Consider the following 16,915-nt stretch of genomic DNA (forward strand, 5'->3'; position numbering starts at 1 on the left):
CTCTTATTTTTGTGGGGGGTTGTAATCACCTTGTGTCTTGCATTACCTCATAGCACGGGTTAAGATGTGCCGCATTGGATAAGAGATCAGAATTCAGTCTCACAACCTACAATACCTAAAAATGTCTTACCTCTGCCAACACCGTTCAGTGGTTTATTCTGGGTATAAAAGTCCTGAAAACAGCCTCATGTTTCCCAGGTATTGTGTTCTGGATGTTTCAGTGCTAACACACCCAAACTTCCAGCGGAGTGGTGATCATCTTTTGGTGCTCGGTCACCCTGACATGTTTAACAAACACTGTCTGTGAGCTGCTCCTAGCATCTCATTTTGAAGTGGGATTTAGGGTGTTTTATTGTGGGACCCTGCCTGAGTTTACACTCTTCCACAGTATATCCTCCCTCCAGCAAAAACATATACTCTTTTATTACTATGTGTTGTTATTGCATTGAGCTTATTGTAATCACAATCAAAGACAATTGATGCTTCATTTACAGTAAAGCGTACTTGTATGTTTTCTCTGTGACCTGTCAGTCTGTTCTAGGAGCTGAAGGCTTGTCGCTAGCTTTCCGACACATCGTCAGCTCGTTGCTCTGGTACTGTACCCAGCATTCCTCTGAGGAGCTGCTACACGAAGTCATCATCTGTGTGGGATACTTTACTGTGAATCATCCTGACAACCAGGTAAACCAACTCCACTTTTCACTGAACACACAGAGATTACATCACCAGATTTTTAAGTTTGACAAAGATCTAAATATTGGGATTAATTATATCTATCTATCTATCTATCTATCTATCTATCTATCTATCTATCTATCTATCTATCTATCTATCTATCTATCTATCTATCTATCTATCTATCTATCTATCTATCTATCTATCTATCTATCTATCTATCTATCTATCTATATTATGACAAATCCTGAAACTTTTTGGATTAAAGCAGTTTTGTTGGTTGTTTAATTCATAAGTATGTAGAATATAAAAAGTTATGACAAACTGCCAGCAGTCATTTCATGTAAATAAATACTCAGAAATGATGTAAGCTAAACTCAGAAAGGTGATAACCCCAAATCATGAGTGTATTAAAAAATGTAATGCAGTGGCTATAGATTGTCCAAAAAAGGTGTGACAATGGTGAAGAATATATTTTTTAATTCCTAATCACTTAAGGTTTGACCAACAGACTTAAGCACAGTTGTTTAGTTTACTGTCACATATAGAAAAGTAGGAGCTCTCATTTATTTTTCTTTCTTTTCTTTCTTTCTAAAATCTGCAGGAATTAAATAAAACAATAATCTGGATTCAGAATATATCTCAGCTGATATTCAGAATCCAGAATATTCTGTATTTACTCAGGAATGTGATCAAGTACAAATAAGTGACATTCAAATTTGAATTAATTGCCTGTATACTTTCTGTATGCCAAAGTACCTCTTAATCCACTTATAATTCAACCACCAAGAATACATCTGTTTCTAAAATGTTGGTGTCTGTAAATTGCTTTAGTGGTTAATTGACTATTTCTGAACTAGTTACATTTCAGGGGAGGAAAGCCGTCTGCTGACCTTGGCAATGCATCTGTCTTTTGTTCTTGTTCATGTATTATTAGTCAGAAAATGGGTGTAGTTTTGTAATCGTAACAAAAAGCACCTGTTTAAAGATTCATGCCTTGGCACCTTCCTGCTTTCAGCCTGCGTGTCCTCCATTGTCCCTCTGAGCGACTCTTTGTTCCCACCTTGTAAAGCAGAGCAGCGTGCCAGCCATGCTGCTACAACTACTTAGGGTGCCTCTGTGGAAGTGAGCGGGATGTGATGGAGCAGCAGACCTGGCTGCTGTATAATTGGCTGTCATGCGTGGCCCGTCGAGCGGGCCCCTGATTAGCCACGCTACAGTTGGTTGGGCTTCGATTATGTTAAACGGGACCCACACAGACAGCAGCCACAGCTTCAATCTCAGACCTGTGATGTGTCATTTATCTCCATACTGCCACAGACAGAACAATTTACAGGCTGATTACTTATTGTAATGTACCTTTTTTATTTTTAATTAAAGGATCTTTCTTTAGCAGTTTCCTCTCCTCACAGCTCCTATCCAATTTAATCATTCTGATGTACAGAATTAGCATTTGCTGGTCACCATAGATCAAATTTGCTTATTATATTAAATAATTGAATGAGGACTGGTGATTAAATTGAGGGTGTAACAATCTGCATGTCTCTGTACACCCGCAACCCTGTAAGCAGAGCAGCCATGCCTGACTGTATTTACAATGAGAAAAAAAAACACATGCATGTTGCTAATTTGATCCACAATCTGTCATTCTTTTAAGCCCCAGGTCCTGCCAGCTGAAAGTTTTTGCGTTAACAAAAATCTCTTACTTTGCTTGAAAGTTAAAATTTTAGTTTAAAAGAATTATATTAAAGATTGTCGGGAAACATGATCCTGCACGCCCTCAATGTAGAGTTGGTTTCTGCCAGTGGTCCAGATCCTGGAATGTGTCCATTCTGCGCTGAGATGGATGGCGTTAAGGAGAATATTTAGAGCAGCTTGAGCTTTTCTCAAGCTAATGTAAGCATTGGCAGGACACTAAAGCGGCCCGACCCGGGGCCTATGTGGTCGCAGAAGGACTGCTGATTCACTGTCGGCACACCAGCTTTTGTTTATATATATGCTCTAGAAATAAGGCTGCTCATAAAAAAGCAGAACTTTGAAGCAGCACTATACGTAGTGATGTATTCCCTCTGCTCTGGAGGCATGAATAATTCACCTTGTCACACAAAAAGCCATCAGGAGAGTGACATATGTAGGCTTGTGTGTTTTTCAAGTGCGCCTCTGCTCATGGAGCCGCTGAGCCATGCAGCCATATGTTTCATTGTCTGTGTCCGTGGAGACCTTTTTGACTAAATAACAGCAGAACAAATGACACCTAGCTTGTAACTGACATGAAGCTGTTCTTCTTTCTTTTTTTTTTCACCCTGAAGAGTTTTACACCGGTAATCTCCCTGCCTTTAAACACAGTGATTCATTTCTGAATCATCCATGTGATGATCTGTTGAATCTTTGAACTGATGAGGCTGTAATTGTAAACTGTTGACATGTTAAACCACCTGGTTACTGTGTGATTTTTAGACAACACAAGCAATTTGAGAGTGTGGAAATCTTAAGATAACTTTGCTTTTTTTTCTAGTACCTAGAAAATGCTGCACACACAAATGCTTGTGTTGCTGTAACACACTTACAGTCAGATAAAGGTCTAATTTCATGTCGCATATGGACGTTTCATAAGGTCCCCAGATTACCTTGCTCATATTTTGTGAGCTCTTATACCTGAAGCATCTGTAGAGTGAACAACCCCACACACATCTCCAGAGTTCAGCCTTATCAGCAGGGTCATACTTCTTCTTCCCATTCTCTACGAGGGCGTTTCCTCTGCCTCGCAGACCCAAGCCAAGCATTAGTCCTGTAATTCCTGTTAACCTGATGTCGAAACGCTCCCTTCAGCAGTCCATTACCACCAAGACAACCAGGCCCTCACTGCCTGCAGGGTAAGTGCAGCTCGTGCAGACCGCAGGGAGCCAGCGCGGGGGGAATGCACACTCTGCATCACCCAGCAGAGTAAACAGAGTTAGAGAGACAGACAGACACACTCTCCTCTGACTGGCAGGAGAAGGCCTTATTGTTAGCTCAGTAGATGATTTACACTGCGCTTCAAGGGTGAACGCAGGTCCAACTGACTTTAAGTGAAGCTGAGGACATTTTTATCCCTGCAAACCTTTCAGAGAGGGGTTTCCATTTGTCTGTAACAATGATGTCAGGTCCGTTTGAAAGCAGAGTTATCAGCTGTAAGATCTAGGATAGAATGACGGCGTCAGCTCATAGAGATAAATAAAGAGTTATTAAGCTCTATTGTGTAAACATCAGGTTGTTACGGGATTATAAAACAACCGACAATTGACTTAAAAGTCAAGTTGGAGTGTCTCTGTCAATGTCTGCGATGCACGAATGTGATTGTCAAAGGCAATTTGAGCAGCAGCGACCTGTACACGTCTCAGTGAGCTGTTGTAAATGTAAAGGCGCACTAAACAGCTATTGGACTAAGTTTGCTTTGTCTGCGTTGCTGTGCGTCTTATCAGTAAGACAGTTCCACTCTAATGGATCTGCTCTGTATAGTGGATTCAAGTGTCAGGTATACAGCCCTGCACTGACCCTGGTGATCGGACTGTCTAGACGCTACAATGAATAGAGATTCTTCTGCACAGACAAGACTGCCAATTTGCATGAAAAAATTCTTAGTAGATTTCTACAGAACAGTCCGAGTCATTTCCTTGTGTCTTTGCCGTTCTGCTGCCTCATGCAGTGTTAAAATCCTCTCTGTTCTCAAATCTGCTTTTACCTCAGTTTCCTGCTTTAACACAGGCTTTTCACCAGGAATTTGTTTGTGTTTCGGAACATTAACTTTACACACTCTTTGTTGTCGTTGAGGGACAGTGAGGAAGTTATGTAATGGAAGCGTCATAAAACTTGGCACTGTTTGAAAGTACCAGGTCTCTGGACTTCAGGAAAAGAACAGAGCAGCCAAGACTCTTGAGTTTTAACAGGGTCTGTGTTACGCCCGGGGCCAGATGTATGAGTTCAGATGCTTGTTGTTAGTTTTATGATGTCAGGCTTTTCGAGCTGCAGACACTTCAGCTGAGCTGGGAGAAGCAACACTCCAACGTAATCTCTCGTTGGAAAGCATCCTGAGCTCTGGCGTTTCTTCACCTGGTAGAGTCTTGGAAAGTTGGCAGGGGACTCTGCCAACTCTTTGTTACCCACAGACTCTTGCTGCCACCAGGTTTTGTTTTATGTCTTTCTGCGTCAGGCATTTGGAGGTGGACAATTTGTTTAGGCAGCTAAAAGATGAAACTGCATAGTGGAGGATTATGAGCTCCCAGGGTGATTTGTGGGTTGGATCTTCTCAGAGTCTTAGCTAAAACAATTTACACCAGCTTTGGTGTTAAATTATGCTACCTTAACCATAAATGTTTCTGAATAAATATTTTAGCTTTTGCAGTGTCATGTTTTGGCTTTCTAATAATTTCACATGCGTAAATCTCAGGCCCCTTATTACCCATGTGTCTTGGGCAGTTTTGCAACAGACAAGATAAATGTGCATGTAGGATTTAGTGGAAAGTAGCATGCAAAAGCTAAAACTACATGCACTGAAAATAAGCAGCTCTGCTTTTGAAAACAACCAGATCTTGCCTTTTTTTCCTCTTTCTTCAGGGGATGAATTTGTCCGAGTCCTACATTCCTTTAAAAAAAAAAAAACACTTATTGAGTCAGTGAAACTTAGGGCTTTTGGTCTTACACAGTCGCATCCACAGCACGCTCTTCTTCTTTGAAATGCACTCTCAAGCCTCTTCTTGAATTCAGTCCTCAATCAGACACAGTGGAGCGGAAATGACTTGTCCTTTAATCTTTTACATTTTAACACTTACATTTCAGTTTGACAAATTCACTGCTCTTGTCATGTGTAAGTATTTGCATTGCGTTCAAGTTCAGCTTGTTTGAACTATCCGTATGGTTTCTTTAAACATGTCGTGGTAGGAAATGGCACTGCTTTGTGTCCCTTTGAACGCCGCTGTAGAGGGCAGCTCTGAGAAGCTTCACCTTGAACTGATAAAAGCAATGAATTATCACGTTGTTTATCCCGCTGCTCAAACTTGGAGTGCATTATCAAAGGAGAGGCCAATGGAAGAGTATTAGAGGGTGTATTTTTAAAATCTTGTAAATCTTCCTAATTTATGTCACTGTGACTCGGGGACCTCACTTTGCCCTTCTGGTTTCTATTGGCTTTCAGCCCCCAGTCCTGCAGTCTGTTCCTGTAAAGCAGATCAGCTCTTTCCTTTTTTTCTTCTCCCCACCAGGGTTTAGCATGCTGACCCGCTGGTTTTCAGACGGTTGCTGATGGTCCTCTCAGACTCAGGGGAGATGACCAGAGCATTAGGCTGGGACCCCTTCCTTTGCAGCCGCCCCCCAGTCTAATCAAATGAGTCTGGGGGTGATTTGGTTGTAATACTGGGGGCCTGGATGTGATGCTGTGTGATTGACGGGCTGTGATGGAGAGCAGGATGTCGGCAGGGTGAAAACACCATTAATGTTATTGCTCATTTCTTAAAGTGGGGCCGGCCACACTGTTAGTGGAGGTTTGCTCACCCTCCTTTTCACCCCACCTCTCTGTTATCCAGTTGCACTATGAATGCCCTCCCAACCTCAGGTTCACTCAGGGCGACAACAAACTTTTCCAGTTTGTGCGCCTCTGTACTGTTGCTTAAAAGAGCGTAACAGAAAACTTGAAAGTGAAGTTTCAACCACTAATAATGACATCAGCTCTCATTTCCCTCTTACGCTATAGCAGCTTTGCTTTTGCCAAAGGAAGAAAGAAGGAAGAACAAAACATCCCATCATTTTGTTTTATGGCCCATAATTGCATGGTGGGAGGCTTTGCCCTGCAGGTCTCCTCCTAATGGCTGTTTGTGTGTTGTTTTAGTGGCAGATTTACATGTGGGAGGGGCACAGGGCGGTGATTTACAAGCAGCAGTGCCGCTGAATGGCCACCTCGCCGCCTGGCTTGCTTAGTTGACTGACTGGCCGTGTGCTTCGTGTGTTCCAGGTGATAGTGCAATCTGGCCGGCAGCCCAGCGTGCTGCAGAAACTGTGTCAGCTGCCCTTCCAGTACTTCAGCCACCCACGCCTCATCAGAGTGCTCTTCCCCTCCCTCATCTCAGCGTGCTACAACAATCCCCAAAACAAGGTGATCCTGCAGCAGGAGATGAGCTGCGTGCTGTTGGCTACATTCATTCAGGTAAATATGGAAGCATGGTCACACATACAGAATATTTATGAACTGAAAGTGATCTTTTTTTTGACACATTGTTGTATCACAGCTGAATGATTGTATGTATAAAATATTAAAGCAAGAAAACATGTGAATGCTATTTAAATGTGTCAGGGGTTTAAAAAAGGAACATTTTCTCTCCAATGGAAAAAATGAATATTATGGACCCTCTAAATAAAACATCCAAACTTAATAAAAGTTTCTGACTTAAGTGGGGGAAACCCTTTGCAGCAGCTGCTTAATAGTTGCTCACGCAGGCCCTGGTGAATCTTTAACAGGCAGGCTTTTACAAAGATAAATGGCTTCCTTCACAGTGGATTTACCTGCCACTGGTTCAACTCCCGGTAAACAGCTTGTCTCCTTCATCTTCCCCTGACAAGCTGCCCCTCACCACTCTGCAACCACCACTGTTTAGACACCGATTAACTCCCATTCAAAGGAAGACAAGCCATTGTCGTTTCTTTCAAACAAAGCAATAATGCATGGTGTCCTGCCCCACCACCCGCATTGTTGAGTTAACCTCATGAACATTCCTCAGAGTGAGACGATTTGATCCAGGAAGGTGTCCTGTGACACATAATACTGAAAACAATTTGTTTGATTAGTTAAATCCAATGAGCTGATGATGCAGTTTTCTGCTTTCCTTTAATTAAAACTGAAAAAGGAAAATGTTAACACAGAATTATAATAGACACTAACGCCTTGTGTTAATTCTTCAGGATTGTGCTGCAAATGAGAAAGACAACAAAATGAAAATATCAGGTAAGATGTTTGAAACGTTTGAAAAGCATCAAAATTTGCTCAATTGTATCAACTGAATATTTCAAAGTCTATTAAATGGAATCAAAAAATGTAAAAAATAAAATTAAAAAAAGCATTTTCTTTTCAACCTCCTGTGGATTCCAGTAATTTATTAATGCATATCACAAAGTATGAAGGATATCTGCTGGGACTTCAAAGTGTAATATTGTCTGTTTCTTTACAAAGTTTCCCAGCCACTGGATTTCTGCGAGTTGTCTAACCGCTTTCCAAGAGACCAGTGGGACTCAGCCCTGCAGTTTTTCCTCAAGAAACAAGACGAGTGATGGAGTTGTACACAGTCCTCAGACTGGATGAGGACAGAATAGACACTACAGAAGACTGAGACCAGGACTTGTTTTTGGATTTTTGACTTTTTCCTTTTATTTAGTTCCTTTACTGTAAGTCGGGACATCAGTAAATACTGTCTTCAGATGTTGTCAAATGTAAAGATGGCGAAGCCTTATCCTACAATAGTTTTGATTTCCCAGAAATCTGAATATGAATAACGAGGATTTTGCACAGAATTGTCTTGTTTGTACTTTTCAGTAATAATACGCACAATTATTCCACTTACTGTCTAAACAAGCCATTTGTTTCTCTTCTTGGTCCTGTTGTAGGCAGATCCTTTTTCAAGGCAGTGACGTTCTAAGCCTGTAACATTACTTATGCTTTTATTTATATGTTGCCAAGTGTTTTCATAAATACTGTTTATGTTAATTTATTATGTTTGTTTCTTTGAATGTGAATGACCAGAGTGTTTTTTCTAGTTTATAAAGCCAGTTACAAGTTATATGACCTGCCTTGATCGCTATTATATGTTAAGAGTTATATTTTTCAAGTTCACATCTTCTCCTTTCTCTCTCTGTCAGAAGGCATTTACAGATTAATATAATTTATTGACTTATTTACCTTTATTGTGAAATAAAAGACATTGGTAATGTATCTTTCTTTCTCAGTTTTATTCTGTATAAACTGCTATGGATATCACAAGGATGACCATAAAAGAAACTAACACTTCAATGCTTGTTTGGCTGGTGTTTCTGTCATTTAGATCCTCACAAACTGGGATAATTCTGATAATGATTACAATAATTTAAAAGGGCATGCAATTTGAGGGCTTTGCAGAAAATAATACAGTGGAATCGCTAAGAATCATGAATATAAATGTACATTTTTGCTCATCAATTCAGGCATAAACTGACGTTCAAATTTTGCATATTCAGTCAGTGTAACTGTCTGCCTAAAGTCAGCCACTTTACTTCATTCCTGCCGTCTGATGATTCCTGGAAGAGTTAATTGATCAGTGTAAACCAGTGGGCAATTTCGATATTTTAAATTGAGCAGCACTTGTGTATTAATGCTGCCATGTAGTTCAACACATGTGATCACCAACATTTGAAGAGTATTTAGAGGCCAAAAAAAAGACAGTTGTGTGAAAAATGTGTAGAAGTGTCCTGATTTTTATAGAAACTTCCCCACCTGAATTAAGTTTGAAGTCATCTGTTGGTTTGGTCAAAATCACAAAAGTATTTGCAAACTTGCACAAAATAATTTAGATGTAACGGGGAGCTCATTTAACGTTAATTTGTATTTATTGTAAATCTATTGAGATAACGCTGACTAGACTTTTTGTTCCTAATTTACACATTCTCTTATATGTCCCCAGTTTCCTCCACTTGCACACTGCAGGCTAAAGATTCAGTAGCCTGTATCAGCATGTCTTTAGGACTTAACAGGATTTAAACTTTCAATGAGACTCAGTTTCCTTCACTGATAAAGCCGATCCTCCCTAACAAATTGTTGAGGTGTTCTGTGTCAGTCCCGGCTTGACCTGCATGCTCTCTTGTCCGGCGGCTATTTGTCGATCGGGATTCCCACTGGAATGAAAATAAACTGAAGGCACGGCAGGATGAGTCCGCAGGCTGGAAGGGCCCTCTGTTACGCTGAGCGGTTTGTTTTGGGTCCATTCAGTGTATCCTTTGCAGGTGATGCCAGATGCAGATAAGAAGCCGCCGCTGCCTGTCCTCTGTCTAGACTTGTAACTGTGGGCCTCGGGTTGCTATGGTGACGGGACTTTTGTCCAAATAAGACCAATTTGATCTTATTATTTAAAATATGAGAAAATGCAATAATTGTATACAGCTGTAATATATAAGCCCTGGTTAAATTTAATTTAATTGATGACACATTGTGCCTCAGTCATTGACCTATGACATGATGGCCCCAGTGGTTAAAATATCTTGTCAGTCATCAGTCACTGATCCACTTGGCTCAGAAATTGAGAAGGCACAATTAAAGCAGGTTTTGGTCAGCCTACAACCTCAGGGTTTGTGCACCGATTCTATCTTCTCTAGCAGAGATTGGCACCTGAATATTCCCATTCTAACAGCACCAACATCTTTATGTTTTGTTTTTTTTTTTGCTCTGACTGATTCAGCTCATATAGTTTGAAGTGGAAAGAGCTCCTCCAGATCAAACAGATTTATTTTGGCGACTTTAATTTCAAGTTCCTTTTAAGTTTTGTGAGACAAATGGATTCTGCATGCAATAATCATTTAGAACTCATTTTTATTGATAAGATCCGATATGTCTGTCCTCATAATAAATAATAATAAGTTATTATATGGAGAGAAAACGCGAACAAAGCGCGTCTCACCTGTTTCATTTACAAGAGTTGATACTGAAACTTACAAATCATGCACGTGTAGGCCTACACAGTTTGTATATTAGATCAAATAGTAGCTTATGGGAAGCTTATCGTCCAACACGGGCTCACGTGTCTGAATCCCATATTCACCAAGTTATGGCCAGTTCAGGCATTGGCATCATGGTAAAGAGTAAGCCCATAAGTCCTGTGTGTCTCGCCAGATATCCTTAAGCAAGACAGTGAGCTGAAATGCCGAAATATTTAAAGATAACAGTCAGATCTCCCATCTTCCAGTCGGGACCTGAATGTCTCCACAAGCATAATCCATCCTGCTCCTCCATGTCTCGCTCTTCTTGATTGAACGTCATTGAGGTGTCCGTGTGACCCTGCAGTGGAGGACGCAGGCGCGCGCGCTCCGGGGCTCAAGCTGACCTCGAGGCCTTCCCTCACGTGTCCACGGGACTTGGCACCATACTGTTCGGTGTGTCCGGTAACTGCGACGACAGAGAGGTCACATCACTGCCCGAGGAGTTACCCAAAGAGCCTGATTCAGAAAAAGATACCTGCGGGAACAAAACAGGGACTCAGATCTGCAGAATATGAATTCAAATGTATGCTTAACATTATTTTATAAGCTTTCTGTATCTCTGCAAGGTACCAAACGCCCCATTTAATGACATGTTGAATGTGGGAACAACCAGTCCCATGCTGAGTACTGAAGCTCCAAAACAGATGTAGCTTCAATTATCTAGGCTATTTCATTTTTTCCAGAAGAATTTGGAACATTTATTTAAAACAAACGAAAGCATGTCACTGCATTAGGGCTTAAAATCTATCAGCACATGAGCTGCCTTCGCGTGGGGGCCTGCACGAGATTGAGAAACAGTTTGGCACAGGCTGGTCTGCACTTGGATCTTCTGACCAAGAAAAGCGTCAGCATTGTACGAATGCGTTATTAAGATAAAACTGCGTACTAACTAAGTAAAATTGTGTCTTTTTGTTGTTTTTCCAAAATGCATTTAGCTTTTATCAGACCGTACACATTAGACAATTTCATATTGGCTCAAATCATTTCTGTAATTATTATTATTATTTTTATAATTGTTATTATTATTATTATTATTATTATTAGTAGTAGTAGTAGTAGTAGTAGTAGTAGTAGTAGTATTTTTTTTTAATCAATTAATCCATACCAGTTGTTGGAAGGCAGGCTGATCCAGGTCGCTCTGCAGGGCGAAGTCACTGAGGCTTTTCCACGGAGGCTGGTAGGTCTGCACCTCCACAGGATTCCCCTGCACCGTGTTGTCGTGTCTGATGGGACTCCCTGCTACCAGAGCTGTGCCTGTCAGGCCCTGCAGATTCTACAGGAGGAGAAAAAAAAATCAGCTCACAAAAATACCCAATAACTCCACTCTACAGAATTGACACGGTATAAAATCCCTTCAATGTTGAGACAGATAGTATCTTTTAGAAACACATAACCTACGTGGGGTACATTAGGGAATTGTTGTCATTATACCGGGAGAACAGGCAAGTTCACACAATACAAAACAATAAATAAGTACAATAACTCAATTAACCATGAAAAAATGACGGCAAACATATTAGCCAGTCAAAAAAAACGAATCTAATCCAGCTTTTCTAAAGTGAATTTCTGTTTTACATGTGAGGAGTAGCATACAGATAAAACCGTTTAGAATTATATTGTAAAGAGTTAGAATATACAATTAAAGTAAAATAAAAGACATTGAAAACTAAGTCTATGACTTACAAGATTTGCCAAATAAATAGGCCACTTTTTGGATTTTGTCTTTATACATTTTTTCAGTCTGAATTGTGTAAGTGTAATTACACGAGCCATTTTTAAACATCAAACAAAATCTGTTTGTATTTCTTCTAAATATTTGGTATTTCCTGTCCATCTCACAAACAAAATACTACCACTACGAAATAGTCTTTTTTTTTCCTATTATATGGAGCAAAGTGTGGTAGCACTTGACACATAAACACTGCAACGCTTAGTTGAAAATGTCAAGGTCTTCATGGATATTGAAACAGATATGAATAATGTAAAATGAAAGGGAATTTCACAACATAGCAATAATATGCTGCTATAAAAATGTTATGCATTTAACAGGCTTTAGGAAAGGCTATTCAACATTGAACTTGTGCAATGTGAAACGAGTAGGATTATAGGCATTATTAAGGCCTATTAGTTTCATTTTAAATGTATAAACCCTGCATTTCCTCACCGTCTTGTCGCTGTGTTGCTGTTGCGCTAGCTGCTTCATCAGGATTGACCTTTTCTTGTCTTTGCAGCGCTTGTTCTGGAACCAGACTCGGATCACTCGGGGGCTCAGGCCGGTCATTTCCACCAGCTGCTCCTTCATCAGAGCGTCCGGCCGCGGGTTGGCGTTGTAACAGGTCCGCAGGGTGTGGAGCTGTTTCTCGTTCAGCACCGTCCGGATTCGGGTCGTCTTCTCAGACTGTTTGTGCACGTGGTTCCGGTGATGAGGAGGATGCCGGACCGAAACCGGGTCTAGGAGTGGAGAAGGGGTATTCAGACACAGATGGTTTATTTTAAGTAGATAGGTTGATTTTATCACGACTATTGAAAATAGAAAGGAAAAGCAACATGTAGCCTATTGATTCAGTTCTATTAAAATTTGGAGCAAGCTAATATAATATTAGAAATATGATAGTAACTGTGAGGTAGATCTTCAAAAACACAACACAGATGTTAGAGTTTTCAATAGAAACGATTGGCCAGTCGTAAAGTACAATTGTTGCTTATGTGTATTTTTAACTGGGAAACAATTTGAGTGGACCAACACAAAAATAATATTACTCTTTGGTCGAATTCCTTCAAAATTGGCCCTTACTTATAATACAACTTTTGCTGAAAAAAACAGGAATTTTGAGAAGAAGAAGAAGAACATGGAAAAGAAGAAGAAGAAGCAGAAATGAAATTGCTATGTTGCCATATTTCCTATGCGTAAAGTCTATTCAGAAGCTATAGTAAATCGTTTTCCAGCGTACCGGAGATATGCAGTGGTCTGCTGCGGATATTCCCCGGGCTCAGCGGGCTCCCTGCAGAGGCTCGCTCCAGTAACAAGCCGTGGTCCGCCCGACACAGCAGCTCGTCGTCCTGCAGAGAGAACTCGTCCCCCGGCAGGAGGTGTCGACTGCAAACCGAGCACCGAAAACACTCCATGTGATACACACTGTCCCGGGCTCTCATCACCAGGTCACTGCTGCAGAAGCCCATGTTACACTTTGCACATTTGATGCCAAATAACCTACAAATACAAGCGGAGAAAGTGTGTCAGCCTCATCCTCAAAAATACTGATCATAAATTAGCCTGATGTTGTTGTTTTTTTACTTGTTTTAAAATAAAGAAACTGAAAAGAGGCTGAGCGCTGATACTGGCTGATAAAAAAAGAATTCCTTCCCCCAAAACTAAGCTAAATAAGGTCCTGATCCAACAGTTTCCACACTTTCATTGTTAATGCACATAGTCCCTAAAATAAAAACATAATTACATATTTTCTAAAGTGCCCCAATTTTAGTCACCACTTGTATTCAACATGTAAAGCACATGGCCTTGAAAGACAGTTATGAACATAAGCGTTTACCTTGCGTAATCTCTTTTACAATATGTCTTTCCGTCCCGGACAAAGCACGTGCAGGTCTCGTCCAGGTACTGGCTGCACTCTGCACATTTGAGGCAGGCTGCATGCCACTCCAGGTCCGGGGACACTCTTAGGATGTACTGGTCATGTATCTGACTTCCACAGCCCACACACATAGCGATTCCCGACTTCTCTGTGTGAGTACGAGGGGGGAATGCATTAATGCAACATTGCGAGCGCTCTTTTAATCCCCATGACATCCCTGTTAAACCCCCTTCACCCCTTTCACCTTAGGAGACAAGGAGTTGTTAGATCATCACAAATACCTAGATCTTTCCTTGAAAATAAGTGAATTATTATAGAACCAGGAGAGCTAAAAATATCACAATGTAAACTAGATCATGGGTCACTTAAAGACATGATCATCATAGTTATTTTCAAGTTTAGATTATGATGTTTTCGAAATATTACAATGATTTCGTGTTACTGCAGTATTTTTAATACTCTTTGCAGTTTTTCATTGTATCCGAATAAAGCCGACGATAAATCATCAGATTCGAGAAAATGTAAAAAAAAAAACGAGCTAAACTACCTATGTGCCAATAAAGGAGTAGGCTGTAAGTACGATTAACTTACTTTTGGAATGATCCCCCATATCATCCAAGAAAGAAGTGTTGAGCAAAATATCCACCATGCAGGAGAAAGAGCGCAGTACAAGCCGATAGATGGATGAGAAGAGCGGCAGAGGAGACCGTCCCGTCCCAGGCTGGGTGATAAACTTCCTCCAGCGAGAGGTGGAGAGAAAACAAAGATCCTCTCGACCAGTGACGTCTGCAGACCTGGACCTCTGTGGGTCTGGGGAGAGAGGGTGCCATGCAAATCTCCTCCTGGACCCCTGCTCTGTTTTCTTTTTTTTTCTCAGGCCAGCTTTGAATTTTTTTTTCTCATCTTATTCTGCGTTTCCTGTCTCTCTGTCTCTGACATATGTGTCGCACTATCTCACCGTGCAGTTAAAAGAGTCGCCGTGAGATATCAAGTTTAATTAGGAATGCAATCTTTTTTGTTTGCTTTTCCTTGCTACTTCACTTTGTATTACATTTACTTAATCTTAAGAAACATAATATGTGTTTTCATGGTTATTTTTCTCATTAGGTCTTCTGTAATAGGCTATTTGTTTTTGTCTCTAGCAGTAGCCTAAACCCCAAGCCCTAACTATGCTTGAAGTTTAGGTTATGGGTTTGTTGTACTGCTTGAAGATTTCTCCTGATAATCAATGTAAAAAAACAAACAAAAAAACAAACCCTATATTTTATGTTTTCATATCAATACAATTTAGGAATTATAAATGTAACCTAATATTATTTTCTTACATTTGTTTCTACTTGTATGTTTGTGTGTGTGTGTGTGTGTGGGGGGGGTAATTTTTATTTTAAAACAATTTAAATGATTACAATGTTTGTTTAAATCTACATTCTACTGTCTAATAGTTCACCAGTGCTCTCGTCCTACTATAGAGGGCCCTCTACTGGATGAATAATATGTTGTAGACCTCAGATACAGGGAGTGATCATCTGACTGCAATACTTGAAAAGAGATGAATGTTTGATGAAATATTCATGAATTTGTGAGCCTGTATAAATATCTTTTCAGCATAAATGAATAATTATTTAAAAAGAGTATTTCCTGTCCAGTTTCTTTATTTATAAAAAGAAGGGGAGCATCAGCACGATGTACTAATGACTCTTACAGAATCAAAGATTTTCGATTTGTTAAACAATCGTTTTTGTTATCTTTGAATTTAGCTCTCGGTTATTTTACATCGGTCGAATATCAATCATTTAATGTTTTTGGCTAATCAATCATATGATAATAATATACGTTGATATTGTAACGTTCAAACCATTGACTGTAGCCTATATAGAACATTATATTAAGTATATGGTTTAAAGACCCCCCGAGAAAAGTATACAGACCCTTAAATGATATTGTGTGCTGAGATGTGTGGGTTGTATCCAGTGGCGTGTCCAGAGGGGTCACCTCAAAATCCTTAACTATTGGCTTTTTGCCTTGTCAGAGGTGGGGTTTCTGTTAAAATCTATAATTTGGGATGAGTTAAAAGGCTGACAGTAGATTTCTTTATTAGTGCCCTCAAATGTGACCTTGAAAAAACATATTTTTGTGAGTCCTTAAATAATTAAGCTGAGAAGGTGTATGCCACTTTGTCATGTTTTTATTTTCAAGTCAAAAGGAATATTAAAACTGTTTAATACTTTAATGAAAGTAGGTTGTGAAGACAGAAAGGGTAAATGTTATTTATTTGTAAATGCACTGGCCACCCCTGCCTATGTGAGAGCCTCAGTTGGGCCACCCCGGTCAAAACACCCCTGGTTGTGTCAACCAAACAGCTCAGAAGTGTTGACATATATATATTTTATGTCATGGATAAGACCTTTCCTGGTTATTTGTACCAAAGCATATAAGTTGATAATAGATGTGACAGTAGCAGTGTTAAAAAATATGTACCTGTCCAACGCAGCAATACTAATATGTTGATAGTTTAACTTTGAAGTGAGCGTCTATATCCCCCACCTGGCCCTGCTGATGTTTTATTTATTTATTTTGTATTTATTTATTGCACATATACAAGAACAAAACAAAACATTTCTGTTCAATAACACGAGCAAAGATATAATAGGTACATTCAATAATAAAACTAACCAGTAACATTATGTGCAGGAGGAGCCAAAAAAACCCTAACAGGCTTGTCGAGAAGCCCTCCAAAGAAGACAATTAACACAAATACAAAGTATCAATATAGAACAGAATATCTATATACAAAATTAAAAAAAAAGATTAATAATAGGGAGTAATAATTAAAAAAACGATGAAAAGAAAAGAAGGGAAAGTTTAAAAAATAAAAAATAAAAAACAGAATATTTATTGTTGATGTT

At 39.8% G+C, this 16,915-nt stretch overlaps 2 protein-coding genes across 2 annotated transcripts in view; one reads left to right on the forward strand and one right to left on the reverse strand.

The window, feature by feature from the left end:
- The window catches only part of scaper (S-phase cyclin A-associated protein in the ER), a 70,176-nt gene extending 61,472 nt beyond the window's left edge, over window positions 1–8,704 (forward strand). Inside the window, exons 28-31 of the mRNA XM_034686534.1 lie at window positions 532–681; window positions 6,659–6,850; window positions 7,603–7,645; window positions 7,871–8,704. Coding sequence (XP_034542425.1) covers window positions 532–681; window positions 6,659–6,850; window positions 7,603–7,645; window positions 7,871–7,968 — 483 coding nt within the window. The 3' untranslated portion in view covers window positions 7,969–8,704. The remainder of the gene's footprint in view (window positions 1–531; window positions 682–6,658; window positions 6,851–7,602; window positions 7,646–7,870) is intronic.
- Window positions 8,705–10,235: 1,531 nt separating this feature from the next.
- On the reverse strand, window positions 10,236–14,958 carry isl2a (ISL LIM homeobox 2a). Its single transcript, XM_034686086.1, has 6 exons — window positions 14,601–14,958; window positions 13,968–14,157; window positions 13,371–13,630; window positions 12,584–12,870; window positions 11,525–11,692; window positions 10,236–10,894 (listed from the first exon to the last, which is right to left on the reverse strand). The coding sequence occupies exons 1-6, from the start codon at window positions 14,656–14,658 to the stop codon at window positions 10,778–10,780; spliced, it is 1,080 nt and encodes a 359-aa protein (XP_034541977.1). The 5' UTR covers window positions 14,659–14,958; the 3' UTR covers window positions 10,236–10,777.
- Window positions 14,959–16,915: the final 1,957 nt, after the last annotated feature.

The sequence above is a fragment of the Notolabrus celidotus genome, chromosome 6 (genome assembly GCF_009762535.1).
Source record: "Notolabrus celidotus isolate fNotCel1 chromosome 6, fNotCel1.pri, whole genome shotgun sequence".
Lineage (NCBI taxonomy): Eukaryota > Metazoa > Chordata > Actinopteri > Labriformes > Labridae > Notolabrus > Notolabrus celidotus.

Coding starts and splice junctions, on each gene's coding strand:
- isl2a (XM_034686086.1), bottom strand. CDS start 14,658: ATGGTGGATATTTTGCTCAACACTTCTTTCTTGGATGATATGGGGGAT. Junction 13,631..13,967: donor TGTAAAAGAGATTACGCAAG/GTAAACGCTTAT, acceptor TTGTATTTGTAG/GTTATTTGGCATCAAATGTG. Junction 11,693..12,583: donor AGCAACACAGCGACAAGACG/GTGAGGAAATGC, acceptor CTCCTCCTGTAG/AATCTGCAGGGCCTGACAGG.